This window comes from Plectrocnemia conspersa, unplaced genomic scaffold (assembly GCF_051122295.1).
Source record: "Plectrocnemia conspersa isolate PC_06_02 unplaced genomic scaffold, ASM5112229v1 ptg000005l, whole genome shotgun sequence".
NCBI lineage: Eukaryota > Metazoa > Arthropoda > Insecta > Trichoptera > Polycentropodidae > Plectrocnemia > Plectrocnemia conspersa.
The window spans coordinates 21,389,216-21,413,934 of record NW_028277169.1 but is presented as its reverse complement, the minus strand read 5'-3'; the positions used below and the strand labels follow the sequence as shown (position 1 = coordinate 21,413,934).

General features: G+C 31.4%; 4 protein-coding genes across 4 annotated transcripts in view; 1 reads left to right on the top strand and 3 right to left on the bottom strand.

Moving 5' to 3' along the window:
* LOC148235167 (cGMP-specific 3',5'-cyclic phosphodiesterase-like) overlaps nucleotides 1–8,159 on the bottom strand; it is a 117,651-nt gene extending 109,492 nt beyond the window's left edge. The window contains exon 1 of the mRNA XM_088186351.1: nucleotides 8,034–8,159. The gene's annotated coding sequence lies outside the window, so the exon portion shown is untranslated. The remainder of the gene's footprint in view (nucleotides 1–8,033) is intronic.
* A 519-nt stretch (nucleotides 8,160–8,678) lies between these two features.
* Loxl1 (Lysyl oxidase-like 1) lies at nucleotides 8,679–15,120 on the bottom strand. The gene is made up of 5 exons (XM_088186352.1): nucleotides 14,544–15,120; nucleotides 12,431–12,577; nucleotides 10,503–11,289; nucleotides 10,287–10,444; nucleotides 8,679–8,995 (listed from the first exon to the last, which is right to left on the bottom strand). The coding sequence occupies exons 1-5, from the start codon at nucleotides 14,725–14,727 to the stop codon at nucleotides 8,778–8,780; spliced, it is 1,494 nt and encodes a 497-aa protein (XP_088042478.1). The 5' UTR covers nucleotides 14,728–15,120; the 3' UTR covers nucleotides 8,679–8,777.
* A 1,510-nt stretch (nucleotides 15,121–16,630) lies between these two features.
* Nucleotides 16,631–17,370, bottom strand: mRpL35 (mitochondrial ribosomal protein L35). The gene is made up of 2 exons (XM_088186356.1): nucleotides 17,273–17,370; nucleotides 16,631–17,206 (listed from the first exon to the last, which is right to left on the bottom strand). Exons 1-2 carry the CDS (start codon nucleotides 17,292–17,294, stop codon nucleotides 16,677–16,679), a joined length of 552 nt encoding a protein of 183 aa, XP_088042482.1. The 5' UTR covers nucleotides 17,295–17,370; the 3' UTR covers nucleotides 16,631–16,676.
* A 1,131-nt stretch (nucleotides 17,371–18,501) lies between these two features.
* On the top strand, nucleotides 18,502–24,683 carry wfs1 (wolframin ER transmembrane glycoprotein wfs1). Its single transcript, XM_088185354.1, has 9 exons — nucleotides 18,502–18,562; nucleotides 18,686–18,763; nucleotides 18,825–18,929; nucleotides 18,991–19,090; nucleotides 19,168–19,287; nucleotides 19,349–19,608; nucleotides 19,679–20,871; nucleotides 22,114–22,619; nucleotides 22,678–24,683. Exons 2-9 carry the CDS (start codon nucleotides 18,718–18,720, stop codon nucleotides 23,060–23,062), a joined length of 2,715 nt encoding a protein of 904 aa, XP_088041480.1. The 5' UTR covers nucleotides 18,502–18,562; nucleotides 18,686–18,717; the 3' UTR covers nucleotides 23,063–24,683.
* Nucleotides 24,684–24,719: the final 36 nt, after the last annotated feature.

The window sequence follows — 24,719 nt, the reverse complement described above, 5'->3', positions numbered from 1 at the left end:
GTTAATTACGAGACAACTTAGAGCGACAACGCCAACGGCGCACTACCAGTCCAGTGTTTACATTGTGAAAACGGCCTCCACTCTCCGCTAGGTAGGTCACATTACTTAATTGGGGTAAAAGCCTTAACAGGATGTGTGATGTGTGTCGCGTGACTGAACGCTCCCCATACGACCCTATATATATCAGAGGTGTTTCAATTTTAAAATTTCACTAATGGACTAGCTCGTTTGTATGACTGCTCTGTCCAAATTGGCGCTGGTCCCTCACAGACGCACCGGCGACCAACACACAGAGGCTCCGGATCAATATTGCTAACATCCAGGGCGAACCTCCCCAACATCCCTGTCCTGCTCGGACGCGGCCCTCGGGGTATATCTGCATCCCACCCAGCATCCGTTCCGCGGACCCGGCTCCTCGTCCCAAAATTGCCGACCCCCTTTATCTCCCACAACAAAGGTAGGACATCCACCAATCTGAGCCCTATGGCCTCGTACCCTAATATTCAGAATCGAATGCTTCTCAAGTCCGTTTAAAATACAAATATAAATCTTGAGATTCATTTTTGTAAGCGTCATTTCTTTATGCGTCGAATAAAGTGTGTCCGATAAGCGGAGAGTTTGAAACTTTGAGTTATCACCTTTGTTGTGCGCCCGGAAGGGATCTTAATTGTTTTGCTATTGTTGTATTTGCGGTTGAAATATTATTTATTTTTAAGCAGGAGGGTTCAAAAAATATTGTGATAGTTTCAGGTTATTTTGCATAACGTTACGCAATCTCACACAAGCTTTCAACGATAACAAAGAAACTTTTCATTACGAAAAACAGTTTATTTTATCCAATTTTCAAAAAAATTTTTTGAGAAGTCAATATATTGTTATATACTAGGCAACTATGCAATGAGTTATCTGAACTACGTTTTATCCTGAGCTCAATGCTTTGATTAGTCAATTTGCATATGCTTCTAACGTATCAAGTATTTACTACCGAAAGAGCCTGTAATTTAACTATTTGCTTACACCAGTGGTGTCAAATACACGGCCCGCAAGTCCTTAAAATGCGACCAGCTTCTAAAAGCTTAAGATTGATTTTACTAAAATACTTTTTATGAAACAATTAATAATTATTGCATAAATTATGTAATGAGCACCATTTTATGGACATTCGCATTAACATAACATTTTAGTAACTTACTAAAAGAAGACATAACGAAACGATACTTGAAAAAGGTTGTAATTAGGCATTGTAGTTTCACGATGCTTTTCATTTCTAGATAAATGACAATTCTCCTCTTCACTTCGCGATTTTCTCGAGAAATTTTGATATATAAAAAATATATGCAATATATAGTATTAATAAGTTACTGGGACCGGCCCAAAATGCTTAAAATTGATAATAAACGAGCTTTTTATTAAAACATAATTCCAAAACTAGTGTGTAGAAATATATTATTGCCTAAGCAAAAGCAAATTTAACCCTAATTGCTGTATTCATCAGGAAGTTTTTTACTTCAAAGTAATAAAAATGAAATATGTGCTAAAGTTTATTTAGAAAATAAATTTTGTACGTTTTCGAATATTGAAGCAAATCTCAGAAATCGAAATTGAATATGATACTTAATTTAATTATATAGAAGTAAGTTGGCTCTCTTCATATACAATTTTGCAATGAAATTAAAATGATTTCAGAAATGAAAGGATAGTCAACACACAGGTTTTGGCTTTCGTTACAGATTTAAATTTAAAACTTCAGTGTCAAAATAAAGTTGTCACTTTTATTTGGGACTACATTAAAGCATTTAAATTAAAACTTGGAATTAAAAAAATTGACTATAATATAGATATTAAATTAATTTTTATACATATAAAAAATAACTAGTTTTGCATGCAGTTTTAGTAAAAGTCCATACGAAATAATTAAATCTGACTTATCATTATTTATTATGGAATGGATCAAGTCAACGTCTCTTCTAGTCTCCAATCATTTGAACAATATCAATGATTTAAAATCATCAGACTCAAAATCTCTGTTTCAATCTAATGCACGTCTTATAGACGGTTGATATTAAATCGGTAAATTTAACACTGTGGTTATCCTCTATAAGCGAAATTTTGTTAAAGTAAGGTCCGTCAGTTTTAGTTCAAATGCTTTTGCACTATTATTCTATATCGTTAATGTATATCCGAGCGAATATATAAACGCCGACAAAAAATACGTTTTAAAGTAAATTCAATTGACATTAATCTATCACAATGTCCTTTTTAACAACTAATTTCAATGCAAAGATTATGATAATAAAATTTTCTTCCGCAATTCTAAAAATATGCTGCAACAGACTGATTTATTAACTGGGATGCTTATTAAATTTAAATTGAACTATACACCCAATTAATTAAAAGATAAAATACATAAAGCTTAAATAATAAAATTGTTTGTCTCATTGAAAATAGAAAAAGACCGGAAGAGGCTTGAGAATTTGTAAAATTTGCAAATTTATAGAATGTGTTTTTTTTTAATAATAGATAAATAGCGTAGTTCGTATAGTCTAGACTGGTAATCCAAATGCTACGAGCTCGAGCCAATGCAGCAGACTAGAATTTTAATTTGTAAAAAAAAATGCGCTTTTATTAAAAATAAACTTTATGAAGTGCTCGAATATTGTTGTACATGCAGTTCTCGAGTTACGACCACCTCGACTTACGACCATTCGGAGTTACGACGAAAAAAAAAGTTGTAAAAAAATTTTTTTTTTATGTCATATATATACATAATTTCAAGACTGTGAAAGAAGAACTGTGATGAAAACGACACAGCCTTTAAAATTTTATTGATTCTTGACAATGCTCTAGGCCATCCTCCACACTTAGGGGAATCACATCCAAATATAAAAGTGGTTTATTTACCTCCAAACACCACCAGCATTCTACAGCCGATGGATCAAGGGGGTATTGCTAACTTCAAAGCCCATTATGTAAGAATCACTTTTGCCCAAGCAATTGCAGGAACAGACAAACATCAGACATTGAGAGAATTTTGGAAAAATTACAACATCTTTCATGCAATAAACAATATCTCAAAAGGATGGTCCAAAGTAACGACGAATTGTATGAACGGCATATGGAACAAACTCTTAAAAATATAGAATGACAATATGTATTTTAATAAAGAAGGGGAAGTAGATGAGATAGCAAATATTATTGTAAAATGTGCTCAACAACTTAATCTGGAAGTTGATAATGAAGATGTAATTCATCTTTTGGAAAATGATGTTGAGGAACTCACAAACCAAGATTTGATTGGGATTGAGGAACAACGAGTTGCAGAAAAAAATGTAATGGAGCTAAAAGAATTAGATGAACTCGAAGAACCACCAAAAAAAATTGTGTTAAAAGAGATGGCTGAAGCTTTTAGCCAAATCAATGATGCTATTAAAAAATTTGAAAATATGGACAAAGACATCGATAGATCTTCGAGGGTACACGGCCTTATTCAGCAAGCACTTGCGTGTTATTATGAAATTTATAGAGAAAAGAAACAACAAACTGTACCAACAAAAATGGACGTTTTTTTAAGAAAAACAAGCACTATCACTGCACTTGCTGAGAAATCAAGAATTAACAATGGATATCAGTAGCACAGATAATAAAAATACTTTAGATCAATTCTTATAAATAAATTATTTATGTAGATATTTGCTAAAAAGTATTTAATTAACAACTTGAAGTCAGTAATAAAAGTGGTTTTTGTATTTCGCATCTATGCATTGTTTTTAATTATTTTTTTATGATTTTCGACTTACGACCTTTTCGAGTTACGACCAAGGTGGTGGAACGGAACCCCGTCGTAACTCGAGAACTGACTGTATTCTACAAAAAAAGTCATAAGAGTAAATGCAAAGCTAATTTGAAAGAAAGCTTGCTTAAATCAAATCTTTTTGCAGAATACACTTAATTAGAAGGAGAAAAATAATTTTATAAAATCACTGTCAATGATACGTTAAGTTGTTAAAGATATATATTTTTTAATTTTAAGCCTAAGAATATTGCTACTCTATCTCAACATAACCTTTTAACGAAAGTATCGCTATACTAAAGTAATAAATCACTTGATATGCAATATTAAATACAAACCCAATCCTTTGAGTTTTGATACGCTGCTTTAAAGAACCTTATTCACTTTCATGGTTCTTCATATACTGTGTAAACCTCCCGAATTACATAGTAAACCATATAATTACATCACACTCAATGTATTTCGCACACGATAATATAATATAACGTGCCAGAACATGCTTTATCTTCATGAACATGATGATTGATGAAAAAATTTACAGCCGCGAAAGCTCGTTCGTATGTGTGTATAGATAAAAATTTAATAAAAAAATATTTTATCCACCCTTTGAGAGCTTTTTTATCAATTTTGCGAGAAAATTATGCTTTCTTAATTGCTGAACGTAATTTTGTATGGTGCTAACGAAAAGGCGGTCTGTGTACATAGCCGCATTTAAAATATTTTCGCAGTAATTCGCCCTAATTAGGGGGATTAATATAATGTGTCTAGAAGTAAAGGAGTTGCTAAAATGGCGGCCATTGTAAACACGGTCAACGTTTAACACTTTAAATCCACTTTTGCGTGTACTTTGTTTACAAGTATTAAACTTTGGGGGGGTTTGCTTTTAGGGGGAAATTAAACATTATCATTTCGGCTGTAAATATATACACATAAGATACAATATTATTATTTAGGAATTTAAAAATAAAATATGATAATTTTAAGGAATTCAATTTAAACATACTGTGTAGTAATGGAATAATATTGATAGTTTTGAATTTTGATGAATGAAGTTTATATAATGTTGTCTTTGCAGTGAGTCTTAGAATGGCAATGGGCTAAGGCTATCTATGAGGCTAGCTATACATTTTGGTCTATTAGCAACTACGTACCTAATCTACTCAATATTTTGCTTCAATACACTATACCCGACCTCCTACCTGGGCTGTTGCGAGTGACAGTCGCGGTCAGGTGGACTAGTGCAAACTATTAAAAATCTCTATCATTAAAAATCAATATAAATAAACACGTGAGAGTGTTAAAAATACAGATCTATATACTTTTGGTTCGTCCCGTTTCTCACTTTGAGCAGTCCAAGAAGATACCACTAAAAATCAAGCAATTCATTATGATAGTATACCAGAGAAAAATTGCCATTTCAAGTGTTTATGTGGCAATAAAGTGTTTAAGCAATTTAAAACACGAAGATGGAACGATTATTATTAATAAATAAGTTATTGATGAACTCATTAAAAATAAAATAAAAACATTTTGATAGACAATTTAACTGTTCTTTAAAAAATGGTTATTGGAAACACTGCGCGCGTTGGTTGTCAAAAAAGAGAATCAAGTTATTTGGGTATATTTATTGTCATGTCTAAGGCAAGGTGGATTAGAAATTAAAGCGACTTAAACCGAAAATGCAAATCTCTAGGAATCAATTGGTTTGTGGAAATTCTCTCCTTTGCATATACTTATCATGATCGGTACTTTAATAGCATATTAATTAAATCCATTCACAACCAACCAATATAAAAACTTTTCAATTTCATTGAAAATGTTTGTAATCTACGTAATTCAGATTAAAGTAATTTAAGAACTCAAATACAAATATAAACATGCATCAACTGGCATCCTCTTTTTCATCGAAAAATATATTTCATCGACTATTACAAACTTTAAAGATACGCATTTAGAAAATAACTATTGATGAAATATACAAAGTTTGAGATGTATAGTTTCAATTTAATATTCATTAAATTTATTTTTACTAAATAAAATGTTATTTATACATCGCAAATTTGTACCTTAACTCTTGACCTTACACGAAAGGTTTTCCAAATACCTCAATTTGGATTTTAATTAATAAGCGTATAATTTGGAAAAGGTTCTACGTGGGTGTCACAAGAAAATAAATTGACATTTCCGAGAAATTAACAACCATTTGCGAGAAACCGTTGACTCGTCCTATAATGTGATAAATTAATTTTGTTTTAATTAAATATATATCTTCTTTAAATGATCATTATTGAAAAGATAATTTACTTATTTTAAATGCTATATAATTATTTGCGTTTAAAATCTAAAATTTAATTATTTAATAATACAGATATTGACATAGTTTTATTTTTACAATATATAATATAATTATAATTGTACTTTGTATTTTAATACTATGACATTTAGATAAAGTAAAAGGTAAAAGGGTGTTTCTGTAAAACAATATCTGGTTTATTCAATGCATATCGGAAAATCAGAAGTTTGTAATAAAATATTTTATTCATATTATTCATACGTAAAATTAGGAACAACTATGAAAATAAGATCTGTAGTTATCAGTGGAATTCCTAGTCTAAATATCAAGTATATTATTTTTTATATATTTTTTAAGCTTAAATTTTACTATTTTCTATATATTTCTTAAGCCTAAAATTAAGGATTTTCAAGCTAATTTTAAGGTTGCATAAATAATAACGCAAAATCAATTTTAATTTATAAAAAAGTATCAGTTAAATTATATTTTCGTTAATATTTCGGAAAATATATTTGGACTACACTAGTAAAAATATAACTTCACAGAAATACATTTAATCCATATTATTATTCATAATTAATAAAAAAAATCAAAAAAAAAGACATCTAAAAATTTGTGTTTTTTTAAATATTCGGAAACTGAAGTTGAATCACCTTTATATATGATATCCTTCAGCATAAACAATGTATCTCAAAAATCTATAGTACAACTGAAGGACTACTCTCGATTAAAATAGAACATTCAGCATAATTAATCTGCGCGAAGTTATAGATATATATAATACCCGACAAAGCCGCGCAGGACAATCCCGCGCCGACATAGCCGCGCAAGACAATTCCGTGCAATACAACCCCGACATTGCCGCGCGAATCAAAATTATATAATGAAAGAAAATGTTTTTTTTTTTAATTATATTTATTTTGTTTTGTGGACAACTCTATCAATAGTACGATAACAGGCCGGCCCAAATAAATTTTGAGGTCCAAATTTATTATGAATAAATATAATAATGTAATATAGTTATATTCATTACACATTAAAAAGGTATTTACAGTCATTTATTTTTTTACTGAGTGATTAAGTTTTTATAAAATATAATTAAATGCTTATGATATTTATTGCAACATAATTGCTCCAATATGTTTAGGTGTTATTCATATATTTGCGATTATTTGCTACTTTCCTAAACCTGTTAACTTTTTCGAGTAGAACTGTAACTGATTACAAAATGAAGCACATATTCTCTTTGTTCATTCTTTTTCATTCATGTCCTTATTTTTTTATGATTTTATTTGTTTTATTTTAATATTACAATACTAATAGATAAATATACTTTTTATTTATTTTTATTTTTATTGCGCAGGATGTCTTGCGCGGCTATGTCAGCGCGGGATTGTCCTGCGCGGTTTTGTTGGGTGCCATATAAAAGGGCACAAAATAACAAATATATGACAATTTATTGATTCGTCAATATTAACTTCACGATTCAGAATTTAATACTCTCAAAATATTGAGTTGAATTAAAAACAGCAATTTAATTTATATTAAGAAAATACGTATGTAAATGTAAAAACATTTTTTCACACAACTGGTCAAAAAATTGTTTTTAAAATCCATAGCTGGGTTTACAGATTTTACGACGAATTTTAGTAATTTGACAATTCCATATTAAATGTATAGGAATTACTATTTTTATCGTAATATATTGATAGAAGTATCTCTGAGTCACTAATGAAATAAAATACTGGAAATTTTAGCATCAAATCACTTAAAATGGCTTCAGAAAATAAAAAAATATATTGGGGATGACATATATGCCTTTGGACTTCTAAATGTTAATGCTAATGAATGTCATATGCAGAGTGTATAAAAGGATTTAGTTTTATGAATATAATCATAGCAGGTACTTGATCCAGCTTACTTATTAAAATTAATATTTATTAAACTCACCATTTCGACGTGGAGCCCAAGACTTGATGTAAAACCATGGTCAAGAACACATCGATTAGCAGGTGAAACACAGACACGAGTTTACAAAGTCCAAGATGTTGTAGAGGATGCAATATGGAATTTTTATAAAATATAAAACACCGTTATTTCAACAAGTAAGAATATTTACTAAATAGCATTTGATTTTCTGATTATTTTAAATATTTTTTTCATAAGCATTTGAATTACCAATATTATGACATATATTTATTTAAATAACGAAAAACGTGAGGGGGTGGGGTAAAAATAAAATACTGCCCTGGTTGTTTTTCACACATTCCACCCACTATTTTGGCACTTGTATTGGTCCCCTTTGTATTTGTATAGACATCAACTGTTTTTTATTAAGCTCCATTTGAACTGTTTATTTTGAAGAGGCCGTCACGTGTATTATCGAATTTTTCAAGGAGCGAATACTTATAATAATTAGTATCTTTTACGCATTTAACAAATAATTGCGACAAATTTTTAAGTAGTCCCAACAATTTTCATATTTTAAAAAATCAATTAATAAGCAAAAGACAGTATTTTATTATAATAAAATATAATAATACACATCTAAGTTTTCGACTTTCCTATAAAGGCAGAATGAAAAGAAAAATCACATTAATGCACATAATTAATTTAATTCCGTATAATAAATTGACTTATACTACTTAGTTTCATTTCTGGAGATTTCTAATAACTTCCTACTTATTGACAAATTCACGGCATGTGTAGATGACAATCGTACACGGTGGCAAAGGTCTCGGTGTAAAGAAGTTTACACGACGCCGCATTGTTCTGATAACTCATCTCCGGCACCTTCATCTCGGGATTCACAGCCACTCGCATTCTGTAATCTCCGGGGGCTAGCTCGGAGATGTCTATCCACTGACAGTCTATGTTGTACTTGTACACGTCCGAGCAGTTCACCGAGACTCCTGCGAAACACATTTAGATACTGTTAGCTTTGATACCCTGTGTATGTACGTTTCGCGTGCGAAACTTGGAATTAGTGTTGGGTGCGGGTACAAGGGGAAACTTTGAATGGAGAGAAATTGTGTTTGCTAAGAACGCTCGTGTGAAGATATAATGCATATTATATGTGCTTGTGTATACCGAGTACATGTAAACATTTACATAGTGTATTAAGAATATATTGAATAATTTTGCAAATGTTCATAAAGACGTTGGAGAAATAAATGTACATGAATGTATTATTTGTCTGAGAGTGGTTTGAATTATAAATGTAAAAACTGAGACAAGGGTTTTTTTTATACACTTATCATTGTTAACTCTCTTATAAAATTTATATACACGGCAGTGATTAAAAAAGATGGTGGAATATTCTTGCTTAAAAATGTGAAAAGACAGCGTATTTGACCACACCTTAAAAACACTTTTTTCACAACATAGTAATCATTATTTTATAGAAAGTATCATAACAATAGTTTTAAAACATTAATAAATACAATAGTTTCAAATTATGTCTGTAATTATTCAATATTTTAAATTTTCTGTTGTTGCAAACAATATGTACAATACATATAAATATATAATAAAGGATGTTTTAGAGGTTTGTTTATCGAATTAGCAACACTTTTTCCAGCGACACCCAATTTGATAGCTGACAGCTGATTTGTGCTCAGTTTGGTTTGCTATTTTACCATGACTAGACTTACTTGGTTTTTTTGAAGATAAGATAAGAATGACAGGTCAGAAATTTAATTTCTAAGGTAGGTTTTTTAAGCTTCTAAAGGTTTTTATTTTAGTGATTTGTTTTTCGAATTGGCAACATTATTTCCAGCGACAGACAATTTTACAGCTGATTTGTGCTCAGTTTGGGTTACCATTTTACGATGAACAGACTTGCAAATTGTGCAAATTTATTTCTAAAATTGTGATTCAGTTTGCAAAACTTACCGTGCGCCACGTTCATTTTACGGTCGACGTAAACGTCCATTCGAGAAAATAAATCGCATAAATAATTGATAATACGCATCCGCAGAGACGTCGTACAGTGCCCATCGAAGAAACTGTTTCTTCTATGGAGCTTAGTATTGAGGAGGACCCGAATGAATCTATTCGCCATCGTGCACATCAATTGGAGCTGTGCACGATTTTACAGAAAGATATTGGTTTACGAGTTTACAATTAAATACCTCTTAAAAAACACCCTTTATAATTCAATGAGATACCTAGTATACCTAGCTCACATATGTATCAAATCACCTTGATCTCCGTAATTCTCACAAGCGTACTTTGGCTCAATTCCTTGTTGGCAAGTATTGTCTTCTAAGCAAAATGAAGCTTTATGGCCTTCCGCTACTCTTCTACCTTCATGGTCGATTATATCAAAAGCTGCGAAAACTTCCATGCTATGATAATGCCTGAAACATACGTAACATAAACCAAAGACAATAAAAATAATCACAATGTTCTGCTTACATATGGCACATGTGCCACTCCCACATGTGCTTCGGAACAGCAGGTCTAAAATCAGCAGTTCCTATGTTCATAGTGCTAGCAGTGAACCTGAGCAGTCTTCTAGTTTCAGTGAACCAATCGCTCCTTTCCTTCTTCATCACGTACGCATAGCTCGCAAGACAATTTTCTTCCATAGCGCAAGTTAACGAAACCATAGATACGTCTTCCAAATGAGCCGTTCTCATCAGTTCGTAATGATCGAATAGCAAATCGGCCATTTTGGTAGTGCAGCCGACTGCTGCTAAATTTGTCTTTATTCCAGGACAATCAACATCTCCCACTTCATCGTGAAAGCAATGATCCAAAGTATCTTCACTACTGTTGCACTTAACTCCACTTAAAACTATAGACGATATATTGCCACCAAAGTAGTCGGTTTGGTAAGCGTTGGAAGCGTAGCCTAAACCTAAACTTTTACATACAACCATCGCTTCCAAGATTGACCAGCCGTCTCCGCAGATTGTGCCCCATTTGTCGCCATATTTTACTTCGACTCTTCCTTCGCCGTTTAATCTTCCACCACTGAGTCTTATATTGAACGGTTGATCTTTAAAAGTTTCGGAGATCTTCTTTTTGGGCTTCTTTGGCTTCGGCAACACTATGGGTAGGGGTGTGGTTACATTAGTTTTGCATACGACTCCTGCAGCTTCTTCTGGAAGACAATCGCTCGTACCCCAACCATCGAATCTACATTTGCTGATTGAATCTTCTTTACCACTGCAGTATAAATTGTCCATCCAGAATTTTCCTTTATATTTAAAACCAAAATATGTTTAATATAATCATCTTATTATTTATATTATATAAAGAATTGATGATCTTTCAAAAAATATTTAATACAGTCTTCAAATATTTTGGACTGAAATTAATGAATTTTTGAGAGATATGGAAAGCGAATTCGACGATATTATTTTAGATACTTAGGTTCGTTGATAAATATTGACATTTTTCAACATTTTATTGTGAATATTAGACGAAAAATGAACTATATAAACCTATAATTAAACTTCTGATTAAGTAAAAGTATAGTGAAAATGATTGACAATACAAATCGTCACCTTGAATCAAATAATGTAGCACATATTCAGTTTTTAACAGAAGGAAATCTTTCTACTATGAAAAAAATGCAAATGAAATATTAATACTGCAACATAATTTAATTTTCGATTTATAATGTCAAAGAAAAAATATTAAGACAATAAAATGGTAATGAGAATATAATATATAATATATCACTATGCAATTAAGTCGTTGAAAATATTTTATATAATTTATCTGCAATGCAGTATCAAATTAAAAAATAAATTTCAAAACCTTATCAAAACCGAAAAATTATTTTTTCATCTGAACAGCTCCAATTGCTAACTAATCTATAAACTAATAATTAGAGAATTTCATATCGTTAAGAGTTACCACATATTTATTCACCTATATATTAATCAATGAAAGCAGGAAATCTAGGAAAACCTAATCTAAACTGATTTATAATTATTAATAATATGATAGGAAATTAAAAAATCATGGGTCCTTCAATTCATAATCAGCCACTCTCACTGTTATTCCATTTCAGTATAGAATTATAATTATAATATATAATTGAACCAAAATAAAAACAAAGTACTTAAAAGTGACACCATTGGGAATCGAACTTACGAATTCATACAACCCTAGCCTTTTACTATGCAGTAGGATATATATTTTTATTCTGGCAATAGAAGCAGTAAAGTCCATATACATATGTATGTACATATGTGTACATATAAAAGGCTAACTCAGGATATTTTGTTTGGCCAAATTATCCATAAACTGAACAGAACGGTTTTCAAATACGACCATCTCGTACGTTTTTTATCGTAATAAAGTCTAAACGGAAATAAAATGAAGTTTACGAGTGGCGAGTCCAAACTCTGCGCTGTGGGTGTGCTTGACGTAACCTTGAAAATTTAGCTGCTTGCAGATAACTTCAGCTTCTTCGTTGCCCCATTCGTCGTCGCAAATGGCGCCCCATTTGTTGTTATGGAGTACTTCGACGTTACCTAAAAGTAAATGAGTAAATTTAATAGATTTGATCTCTGTTTCAAGAATATTAAGGATGTGGACCGTCTCCCAGCTAATTGCTTATCGAGTAATAATATTCCAGATTTTGATACAAATAAATCTAAAGCTGCAATTAGTGATTCTGATTTCATTACATTTTTATTTTCTCGAAAATAAATTTTACACCATATTTCTCGAGAAAATCAATGCTAATTAGTTAATACAATAGTAGCATATGTAGATGCATACATATACTACATATGTATGCATGTGATATTTGCCTTAAAATCTTGTTTATTAATACAACTTAGCTATAGGTAATTTTAAAATCAATTATAGTATATACATATATAAAACTTATATTTCACTATACAATATAGATCGTGCTACTAGGCAAATATATTATTTTATATTCGTAATCATGTGCTACTTTTATTTATATGTCTAAGCTCGTACACGGTAATCTATATCGGTTTCACGTGAGCTCCACTGGTGACGAGCTCAGGATTGAACTTTCTTGATTTTTATACCAGAAAAGTGATTTTCCAGTGACTACTTGTTTTTTTGTAATAAATACATAGTTACTGTATTTGCATAATGGCAATTCGGTAAGCACGGTAATGATGTAATTATATGAAATATATAATTTCAGGTTCATTAATATGCATTCCTTTGTATTTGGTACCGATTATTTGACTTTGTTCAGATCCTTTTTTCAAGCGCTTTTAAATCCTATTATAACAACATGTTTGATTAATATGATTGTATGTATGTTCTTGAAAGAATAGTTTTGATATATGTACATATCATAGTTTGAAAATAATTCCATATAAAAATTAATATTTCATTATAATATAAAATTTTCAAAAAATAAGAAATATTTGCTTTTTAAGAATTTTTAAAAATAAACACTATCTACGTTATTTTTCTTTAATATTCATCATTATCAGCAAAATTAATATATATACTAAATGTTTATCAATAATTTATCTTTGCAAAAATTATTTAATATTTTTACATATATAAATTATATTTTGCTAGGATATTTTCATTCATATTTATTATATCTAAAACTCATTGAAATTTATTTTTTATTTTTCTGCATTTTTTTGTAGAATTGACATAGTCTACCTTTTATTTGTTGGAATATAATTAATAATAAGTTATTGTTTTTTTCACATACGTTTTTATGTTACATCTATGAATAAAAACCAAAATTGTATATTATTTTGGTTTACAACTTTACTAATATCAATGTTCAGTTTTAAAAAGTGTAGAAAAAAACCTAATATTCTAGAATCTAGGCTAACATAATAATTTTAAGAAACTGAAAATCTTGTAGATTAAGTTATTAACTTAATAACCAAAAATAATGTAAATTTATATACTATTTATTATATAAATGTATTGCACCCAAATATAATTTAAATTTATTAACAAATAAAGAACCTATAACATGAAATATATATGTATGTATATATATATTTTTACAAAAAATTATATTTATTAACTAGCATATTACCTTATAGTTTTTACGAAACACTCAAGGTTGGTAGCATTAATATAATGCTTAAAAATTCCGATCTACAAAAACTGTAAAATAAAAATTGGTTGTTAAGATTGCTTTGAACAAAAACCCTTGCTTATTTCCAGAATTGCATTGATTCCTAGTGATATACCTTAATGTGGCTTCAATCCCCAATTAGCTTTGTCTTCACAAGGATGAATAAAGATAAATACATTTCTTATATGTGTTGAATTTTATATCGTAATATTACAAGCTGATATTTCAAAACATATTGCAGATGAAAATATCTATGAAAGCTAGTTTACTTTATAATAATTAAAAATATATATTAACAATATGTATTTAAGGCTCAAAGAATTTATTAGATTTTATTCCAGTCAAACGAGAATCACATTTCAAATAGTTATGATAAAATTGCATAAATTAAAAGTAAATACCTTCATTTTTATCTTTTCCACCAACCAATCTAATGTGTCCCTCTTCCTTCTGATACTTTTTTAGTAACTGTCGAATCAAATTGGCCCTGAGTTTTCTCTCTTCATCGGAAACCTTCCTACCCTTTGCGTCCATAATTATCACAATCACAATTATCAAAGCACAACACAGCCTCTTGAAGATCATGATTATTTTTAAATCACTTCAATTAACACGTCGGCTGACTACGTGCAGCGTTCAACATTTATTCAGTCTTAATGGCAAAACAGTCAACGTTTGGACATTTGACCTAATTGATGCGGCAAGCATCAAAATAAATGTATGCGTATAGTATACATCATCTAATTGTTCCTACGACAGATTGAATCGGTGACCTTAAACTATACATAGTAATTGATTCTGTAATGAGAATATGACCTAATGATGAAGTTTTAATTGCATATCTGAAAGGACAATTTCAAGATGGATCATGACATAATTTGCATTGCACATAACAACAAACACAGAAGTGTCTTGGCCTCCACAAGGTTCTGAGCCAGTGCTGTCCACAAGGTTCTGAGCCAGTGCTGTTATAGGTTGCTGGAATAATTTAAGATATTAATTATTTGCAATAAATTATTTTCTAGATATAGTCAATTTTATATTTGTAGTAAAAAGGTATGGCAAGGTTCTAGCTTATATATCAACGAAGAAAGGGAGAAGTCTAACGTCTCTACTATTCCTTGAACTTTTTACTATCCCATATGATTTGGGGTGGAACTAGACTCTTTGTTTTTACTTAATAAATATATTATCTGGTGTAGATAATATGCTTATGCAGCTCTAAAATGTATATGAATTTCAATTTGACAGATGCGAAACAAAAGAAGACTAATTATAGTCTTAGAACTTTCATTAGTTTAAGTCTAAAATACAATCTAAGCCAACTCATCTCTCAGGGTAAAGTAAATGGAATAAAAAATACTTATATATCAACGAAGAAAGGGAGAAGTCTAACGTCTCTACTATTCCTTGAACTTTTGACTAACCCATATGATTTGGGGTGGAACTAGACTCTTTGTTTTTACTTAATAAATATATTATCTGGTGTAGATAATATGCTTATGCAGCTCTAAAATGTATATGAATCTCAATTTGACAGATGCGAAACAAATGAAGACTAATTATAGTCTTAGAACTTTCATTAGTTAAAGTCTAAAATACAATCTAAGCCAACTCATCTCTCAGGGTAAAGTAAATGGAATAAAAAATACAGACAGACATAGCATCTCGCATATTACTCCATAGTTTGTCTGCACTTGGATATTACACAGTTTTAAAAATATGACGGCTATCGTTATCGATATAAAAATGTTGGTCAAAGTATATTCAAACCGTATTTTGGTCAATAGAAGGGTGCAAAAACAATTATCACTTCAATTATCAACTATCAAAAATCCACATCAAAAGCAATAAAAAAGTTTTAAATTTTACATTTTTAAAAATAATTATTTAGATTCTATACATATTTATAAAAATATAATTGCAATTGCCTTAACAGCTTTCGGGATTTAATACCGAGTGGTGTTTGGTTAGTTCTGTCTGGTATATACTTTTGTTACGCAGATGTGAGTTTAGATAAATCAGGTCATCAAGTTAATACTTCTTAAAGAGCTGATATAGAGCTTGAAACTAGTATCAAGTTTATGCGAACCCTTTTATAAGTTTTCTGCGAGCGGCTGAAATATTTTTTTAATAGATTTGAAATAGATTTGACCGTGCGTTCAATTTTTGTCCTCTTATTGCCGCATTTTCCTCATGAAGCATTAAAAGACCTGTGCTTTTTTTCATATTGAAATTGGCGGAAAAGCGTTCTGCAAATCTGTTTCGCAAAAATCAAATTATTATAATTTATTAAAATCTCTTACCTTTAATATGTCACTGCTTTCGTATACAAGGGCACTGACTAGCTAATATGTCGTTTGTGAATTCTGGAAACTGTCTCTGATTTTATTTACATATGTTTTCGAGATTTTAAAAAATTTCAGTAATTTCATTTAAGTTTGATTTTATAACAAAAATTGTGGTTAGGATATAATGAAAGAAATAATTTGTATTAAACAGTCTAATTATACAATATATTTATAAATCGTTATCTAATGGGTATTAATTGGAGGTTTATATATTGGCTTCTTTCTCGTTAGTGAAAACTCTTCGCGGGTGTGATAAGGCTCATAGGGATCGTCTACGAAAAATTTCCTCTTCCTCCAATATTTTGTCACCATCGTATCTAACATTCTACTCTGCGTCGCGTTACAGAACACATGCTGGCGAAGACGACGCCTCTGATTCTGCGATTTTTTCCATATTCTCTTGTGCCTGCCGGCGATAGTTCTTATCCAACCGCCCCATGCGAGTCTATAGAACCTGTCGGTTACGGCCTTACACGATTTTCTTTTGCCAGAGCTTAGTGAGTATTTAGTGATGGTACGACAAGGAACCAAATTCAATTGCGGTACAATATCTTGAAGGATTTGTCGATCTATCATTCTCACCGCAGTCGATTCAACTTTTACTGCAGTTATGCTGTTCAAGGTGCAAAATTGATTGGATTTAATCGCTGTAATAATCGATGGTATGTTTTTCACATTGTTTTTCAGTATGTTTAACGGGGCTCTGCTCAACGCTGAAAATACCGAAAGATGACCGATATTAATGACAATATGTCAAATATTATGCTATAGAAACATACCAGAGCATATAGAGCGCAACATGACGATCTATCAATGTTACCAACTTATACTTCAAAACGTAGGTTATGAAGTTTTGGTCGATGCAATCAAATATTCGACCATTATATAAAAATATAAAATATCTAATAATAAGGTAATTATACATTTGAGTGCAAATAAAATTCATAAAATAATAAAAAAAAGTTAATTTTAATTAGATTTTGTTAATAATTATAACAGTGGGGAAAACAAATCAATATAAAATTTACCTAAGGCAATTTTTCCGCATTATAAACATTATAAAAATATAAATAGTGGGATAAATTAATTTAAAACATTTCTATATCTAGCTATGTAACTAATTTTAAATATTTAAAATGTATTTAATGTAAACGCTTCAGATGAATTTAGATCAATTTGTAATTATCTCGTACCCACGAAGCTCGTTATATCCCATAAATATGACAAACCACATTTTTAATATAGCTAGATGGCTTCCATAAATTATGTAACAGACTTTTGTGAATTGTAAGTACTGACAATTTTTATTTACTACAATTATAGAATTTTGTAAAAGGCAAAAATATCACTGAGCCTGTTGAAATGTAAAAACATATTTAGGAAACTCTAAGTCAGGGTAATTCAAATAATCTATTATTAATATTTATCGACAATCATATTGTGGAAATACAGAATATGATAATATTATTGATAACTTCTCGAACTTGAAATAAAAATATGATTTATAGAAATAAGAATAATTAAGTATAAGCTAGAATTAGTATGAGTATAGAATTAAGTATAAGTTTGAATGTTCGTTTGATTATAATTATTATTTTGACAAACCATTCATTTGAAAGCATTAGCATTACTTTGTCAGCAGAATTTTAAAAGATTGTGCAAATATTAAAAACACTCGATACTCTGAAAATAATGAAATACCTTAGAGATTTTTTTCAATTTTTTGAAGTAAATATCGCTAATAAAATATCTTCCTAGCTGTCAAACTTAGCCAAGTTAAATAAGTTTTTCATAAAGTTGCGTAGGGTGCTTCATACATTTTATGGTAATTCTGTGCGTTAATAATAAACAAAATAAATATTTTTTTCATACAATGATTCCTAAGACAACAGTAGGTTATTATATTATTTTATTTTTTAGTCAAAGTAAAATAACATAAGGATATCAGTTTGTTATGTTAGAAAAACTTAGGGCAAATATTGTTAAAGAGTTGATGGCCGCTTTTCACGGTGCTTAAATATTGTTGTCAAATGAAGTGGGTGGACTGCCGTTCCGCCGTCTAGTCGCCGGTGACTGAACCTTGAATATCTATTTTAATACGAATATTGTACACCGCAGCAACAATATTAACGCTGCTCTTTACGTTTTCACGCATGTTGGGCCATTTTGCGACCATTCGCTTTTCCGATCAGACGGTCTTTATTGACATTCGAGTCGAAACGTCATGCTCGGTCCGAGGCCCACGCCTCGAAAGAGGTGGAACTTGCATGGTAAATATCAGTCAAAACTTCTCTATATTTTCTGTGTAATTTGTGTCACCAACTGTTTTAGATGGCCCGAGAGGTTCGCTGCGGAGACTGCGCTCTCAATTAGCTGAAGACGGCTGTCCGGAATCTCAGTTGCAATTAGCACAATGCTTATTGGACGAACGATGCGGTTAGTTATTGCAATTTAATTTTAAATTAATACCACAATTTAATACATTTTTCTTTTGCAGAATTAGAAGCAGATAGATTATCGAACTTTCAACAAGCAATGGAGTGGCTAATTTGTGCTACTGAGCAGGGTCATAAAGAAGCGAGAAAAATGTTGGGACGGTAATGCATCACTCGTATCACTATCACGTGTCAAATGTAATATTATCAATATATGCAATGGTTTTTAATTTTGATAGATGTATACAAAGTGGAGTATTGAGTCCTCAAACGTCTGTAATGGCGAGAGCTAAATCTTGTCTCGCCGCTAGTTTACAAGAAACGATAGCTAGGAAAGCTGCTAGAGATTTGTTTGCCAGGTATTATTTATATTTATACATAAAGAGATTATTCTTATTATACACAAATTATACTTCTTAGTCTTTCCAACGGAGAAGAATATATAACTTCGGCTCAGTTAGAAAAACGAATGAAGGAGTTATGGGATATGAGATTAAGCAATGACGATTCATCGTCCGGCGAAGATAACGAAGATTCAGAGAAGGATAACTCGGATAGTCAAAAGGACGGGAACGGAAGCGGTAGTGCGGCTTTAGAATCGCCTCCTCCGAATCACATACTTTCCGAAGGTCAAAATAATTCTTTATCCGCCAATAAAAAAAACCACGAGCTTCAAGAAGGTTACAAGCGTTAAACTGTGTTATACTAAACATTAGTGTAATTTGAACTTATTTCAGTAATCGATTACAGATTATCAGCCGTCTATCAAAGAAGAAAACATCCAAAATATCAGCGAAGATAATCTAGTCTCGGCGGCGGTTACTTATTGTCAAGGCCAGTTACCACCAGTCAGCCAGGCTCTCACTTTGACCGATCCTAGCGTCAGAGCCTTAGACCGCATTCCTTACATGCACAGAGCGTTCTTGCACCCTATCATATTCATTCAAATAATTTACCTTAAGTTAGTCTCATATTTTTCGACGTTCTCTTTCCAACTGACGCCCGTGCAAATTTTGCTCCTATTCTTCGGCCATTCAGTGCTCGGAACAGAAAACATAGTTTTATTTTTTCCCTTGATTTTCTACTATTTGAGTTTCGTACTAATGATTGTATCCACTTTTAAGATGCTGCATTCGAAACATGAATTTGTCGATTTTCGTAAATGGTCCGGTCTGTTCCTCAAATACAGCGAAGGAAATTTAGACTCTGACGAATCTGAAAGACAGTTCGTTAAAAATAACTTGAAACCTTTCATACATTTCTTTATCGGTCTCTTTATTCATTTATCGTTCTATCCTTTGGTGGCGTCTCAATGGATTCCGTTATCGGAATTCACAGTGATTGCGTTCGTAATGACGTTCTTTATGTTATATACGTTCGTTACTAATAATTCTTATAGTCGTTTCCCTGACTTTTTATCGTTATTGTCTTTCGGTATAAACGTCTTAGCTAAATATCCGTACGAAACCGACACGGTTGTGAGTCAAGGTTGGAGATTTTTAGATCTTCAAATACAAACGTTTCCTTCGTACATCATCGGTAATGGACTAGAGTTTTGTTTGAACTCGCGCGTCTTATTCTATCTGATGATTCCGGGTATCTTGGCTATAATGGCTCACAGAGAGCACTGGCACGGTACTTACAAATATGCGATTCCGCATTGCGTCGTTTTGAGCTGGTTGCAAATATTTATCATAAATTCGCAAGGAGCTACCATGTACGGATTGGTGAGGAGTACTTTGGCTCTGGTGGGAACGTTCTTGTTTTTGCCCATAATGGGAGTGGCGACTGTTTTCGTTCCGGTCTTCGCCGTGATAAAGATGATCACTCTCACTGATGTTTTATATGCTACTGGATTAACGGCGGGAGTTATAGTGTTATTGGCATTGATGTGCCTTTTAGCGATGAATAAAACAATGCAAAAATATGTGACGTTCATTCAGGTAAATATTATAATAGATGTACAAATTAGTTTGCCTTTTTTTTGTTGGCGTAAGCTTTATTCAATGACATTTTGTGCACAAAGGTGTACAATGACATATTTCACCAATAAATATCTTGGATCTCTTATTGTATTGCTACTTATTGGGTGTTGGATGCCATAAATTACCATTTCGGGATCATACGTGGTTTGCCAAAGAAAATAATTATGCTCCTTTTTGTAAAAGCAAAAATAAATTTAATTAATACAAAAGTCAACTATATTAAAAGGCTTATGTTTATTGAGTCAGTACTTTTATTAAATGTTCATTATTTATATTAAAAGATCAGCTGTTCAAACCAAAACCTAATCTTAACGAATTAACCAGATTCCAAAAAATATTTTAAGTTTAGTTCAATAAATTCAAGTGATTTACAGCCTTAAATTATACTAAATAACCATAGGCTCAAAGGTTTATGGCACCTTAGGTGCCCAATGAGTACTGGCGATTTTCTTAATCACACCTATAGAAGCCATCGGCGGTGAAAGGGTTTTAGGTATTGTTTTAAAAAAGTATCACTTAATTTAAAAAATAATTGTTTAATATGCATATTAAACTTCAGAAAGTCATCATAATTTAAACCCCCTTTTATATATAATATATATAGTAGACCCCCCCCCCCCAATAACACGGTAAATTGGGGATGTGCTATTTGGGTGTCCGTTACTTTATGTGTGAACGAGCCAAAGGGAGGATATCTCATCACACACGCCTGATTGTGTATTGCAAAAAATTGTAAGAGTATTTTCTAGTCCCCCCAACTACACGTCCCCAAATTTACAGTATTATTGGGGGTCTACTGTATATCAACACCTGTTTTTTTTTCCTTGTATTACTTCAATCATAATTATTGACAAAATGGATTTGAGTTGATTAAAAACTTTTGAAAAAGGGTTAAGGTTGTACCAAGTCCCTTATTAAAATAGCTCAAAACAAATACTTCAGACAAAATATATTTATACTAACCGATTGTTATTTATAATGGCGTTCACTAAAATAATACTGTTCATTTTTTAATTAAATACTGACCAATTATTATTCATATTGACTGTTTCACTAAAATAATAGACTATTTTGTTAATAAAATACTGACCATAGAAGCGTATCTAAAAAAGGTCATAACATACTTGTACATCTAATATTTTCCTTTTTATGTTATTTATTCTTGCTTTTATATATATATATATGTGTATGTTTATATAGATTTTAGCTTTTACTGGAACATTGGTCCTTTTGTTTTTACCGAGCTTTCGACAGTTCCACTATGATAACATGTCGCAGGGCGATAACGACTTCGGACTCTCGAATAAGGTCGACTCCGATCGGTTCATAAGAAGCGAAGAGGACTTTGCTGCCGAACAGGAGATGTATCACATGTTATGGGATGAATATCAAACGTTTTGTCATTCAACGGCCTGGGAAAAGTCGAGCATTGCGAACGTGCAGATGAAATGCACCCTTCTTAATAATATTAAAGTCAACTGGCACGGCTATGTGGTGGACGTGCGGGTGACAAAGGTCGAAAACACTTGGAGTTATATGGTTAATAAATTACCTGGATTCTTGAAAGAGTATTTGCAATGCTATTTCGGAGATAGATATGTGTTTGATTGCGACGGAAAGCGCGGAGATATTTTGAGGGAATGTAGATTCTTCGAGAGTATTGTAGAACGCGAGAATAAAAAATGTCATCTGGATAGATATAACAGGTATGAAATTGCATTTTAATGAAATTATACAGATTTTATTTTAAGAATTATTTTTCAGTTATGAACATGAAATCACCGTTCGAATGGAGTCTGGCATTCTGTTGAAGAAAGGCGCTGAGATCATGCTGAGAGTGAATCATTACTTTTCTAACTTTACGCAGAAGATTAGAGTGAACGACAAGATTGGATTCAAGGGCACTTTGGAACCTCACGATCAGTTGATGTCGCGTCATCATAGAGCGCCACAGCCCATTGTGAGCGTCTACGAGCTGAATTGCCTCGGCTGCCAGAGCTACGATCTGAAAAGTATCAAGCTACCGACGCCAACCGTCAGTAAAAAAACGGACTTTGCAACTTTCTACAAAACACTTATGAACGACTTATACATATCGGCGAAATACATCCTCAACTTTATATTCAATCCCATATTTATTGTTAAGTAAATCCAATCGAAATGTGGATATCTTCTCAAGGTATAAATAACACTTACCTCTATTGATTTAAATGAGATTAATGAAATACACAGGTGCAGATGTCCTTTTGACATTTTTTTTTTATAAATTGACAAATATATTGAAGAATAATATAGTAAATCTGTATGTTTATATGAAATTATTTTAATTAATTGAATCTCATTTAGAAAAATTTAATTTATTTATTATACAGAATTATCATATTATCTGACATCGATTAAACGAGACTTCATATATACACCTATACATACATATATCTGTGATAAGAAGAGATGTAAGCTTAAAAAATCGGGAAAATTGGTTGGGAATTTTGGAAAAATCAAATACTCCTTTTTGAAAGAAATATCAAATAATATTTATGTATCTTGATAGTACTATTAGATTAATATAGTACGAGGGTGAGTCAAATGAAAACATTAAATATTTTTTTATTGTAATTTATTAAACGAAATACTTATACACCACAAAAATCTTTTGACTGAGCGTGCAAGTATTCTCCTAAATAGTTTGAAGTATATGTCGAGATTGCATTGCAGGCCGAAGATCTACGATTGTCGTGTTGATAACAGAATTCTCTCTGGGTATATAAATAGTAACCCAAAATTAACTCCCATTCATCCCATAAGAGAGTCAGCATAATCATTCCTGAAGATGGTTTTAGAGGTATTGTCATTTTTACTTCGTTTCCAATGGGTAATGAACCCAGCATACTTTTTTTAAGTTCATTTAACAGCTGAACTGCACCATTGTCACTATTGCAGTGACAGACATGCATCACCATATTGAACTTTCATTCGTATATCTTCATTACTCAAAAATCTAATGACAGTGCTGCTCTACTTTGGTGCATGTTGCAAGTGCAGTGGCCATTTTAAGCTACTGCTGTATTCGTGTTGCATGCCTGATTCATGCCAACTATTTGTCACTCATCAAACTATACGTAACACTGCCACCAATTTATAGGACAATAGGACTTTTAAGGTTCAACGTTTGACTCACACTCGTATAATGACAGTTATATATTCATTCTTCATATGTATGACCTAAACCGTCATATGTATTGTTACATATTATCGCTTGTGCTATAAGTAGTGTAATGAAATATTTATAGGCCAAATCAGTAATCTTTAAAAAAATATAATTTTGTGAGTAATTTTCTGTTTTTCCACCTCATGCTAATTTCCCAGTTTTTTGCTCTAAAATCTCTAGATAAGATGAATGTAATTGTATTATTTTTTGCTATATACTGCATAATTATATTTTTTTGGTACAATTATTTCCTTATTTTCTACATTCCTCGCTTCGTTTCGAGAACATTCAATTTACAATGCATGATTTTTGTGTCTTTATTTTGTGCAATCTAGATGTAAACTTTAAATGTTCAAAATGAAATCTGAATTGGATGTTTAATTAATAATATCTTAATGTATTTATTATTTGCGCATACGTAGTGATTTACCCAACGTTTATATATGTGTGAAAGCGCAATGTCGGTCTCTTATTTATAATTTTTGTTGTAAATAAATAAAGTGTTTTTGTGTGCTGTTAATTTCTTGTAGTGATGTAAATAAAAATATTTGAATTGTTAAAATGGTTTTCAATTTTTTACATAAAAATAAAACACATG

What these genes read in the sequence shown, in the direction of transcription:
- Loxl1 (XM_088186352.1), bottom strand. Translation starts at nt 14,727, where the DNA reads ATGATCTTCAAGAGGCTGTGTTGTGCTTTGATAATTGTGATTGTGATA. An exon ending in TGGAAAAGATAAAAATGAAG is followed by an intron (nt 12,578 to 14,543) that starts GTATTTACTTTT and finishes ATTTACTTTTAG; the next exon opens with GTAACGTCGAAGTACTCCAT. An exon ending in GAGTGGCACATGTGCCATAT is followed by an intron (nt 10,445 to 10,502) that starts GTAAGCAGAACA and finishes CGTATGTTTCAG; the next exon opens with GCATTATCATAGCATGGAAG.
- mRpL35 (XM_088186356.1), bottom strand. Translation starts at nt 17,294, where the DNA reads ATGTTGCGCTCTATATGCTCTG. An exon ending in GTTGCGCTCTATATGCTCTG is followed by an intron (nt 17,207 to 17,272) that starts GTATGTTTCTAT and finishes CGGTATTTTCAG; the next exon opens with CGTTGAGCAGAGCCCCGTTA.
- wfs1 (XM_088185354.1), top strand. Translation starts at nt 18,718, where the DNA reads ATGCTCGGTCCGAGGCCCACGCCTCGAAAGAGGTGGAACTTGCATG. An exon ending in GCGAGAAAAATGTTGGGACG is followed by an intron (nt 19,091 to 19,167) that starts GTAATGCATCAC and finishes TAATTTTGATAG; the next exon opens with ATGTATACAAAGTGGAGTAT. An exon ending in GCTAGAGATTTGTTTGCCAG is followed by an intron (nt 19,288 to 19,348) that starts GTATTATTTATA and finishes TATACTTCTTAG; the next exon opens with TCTTTCCAACGGAGAAGAAT.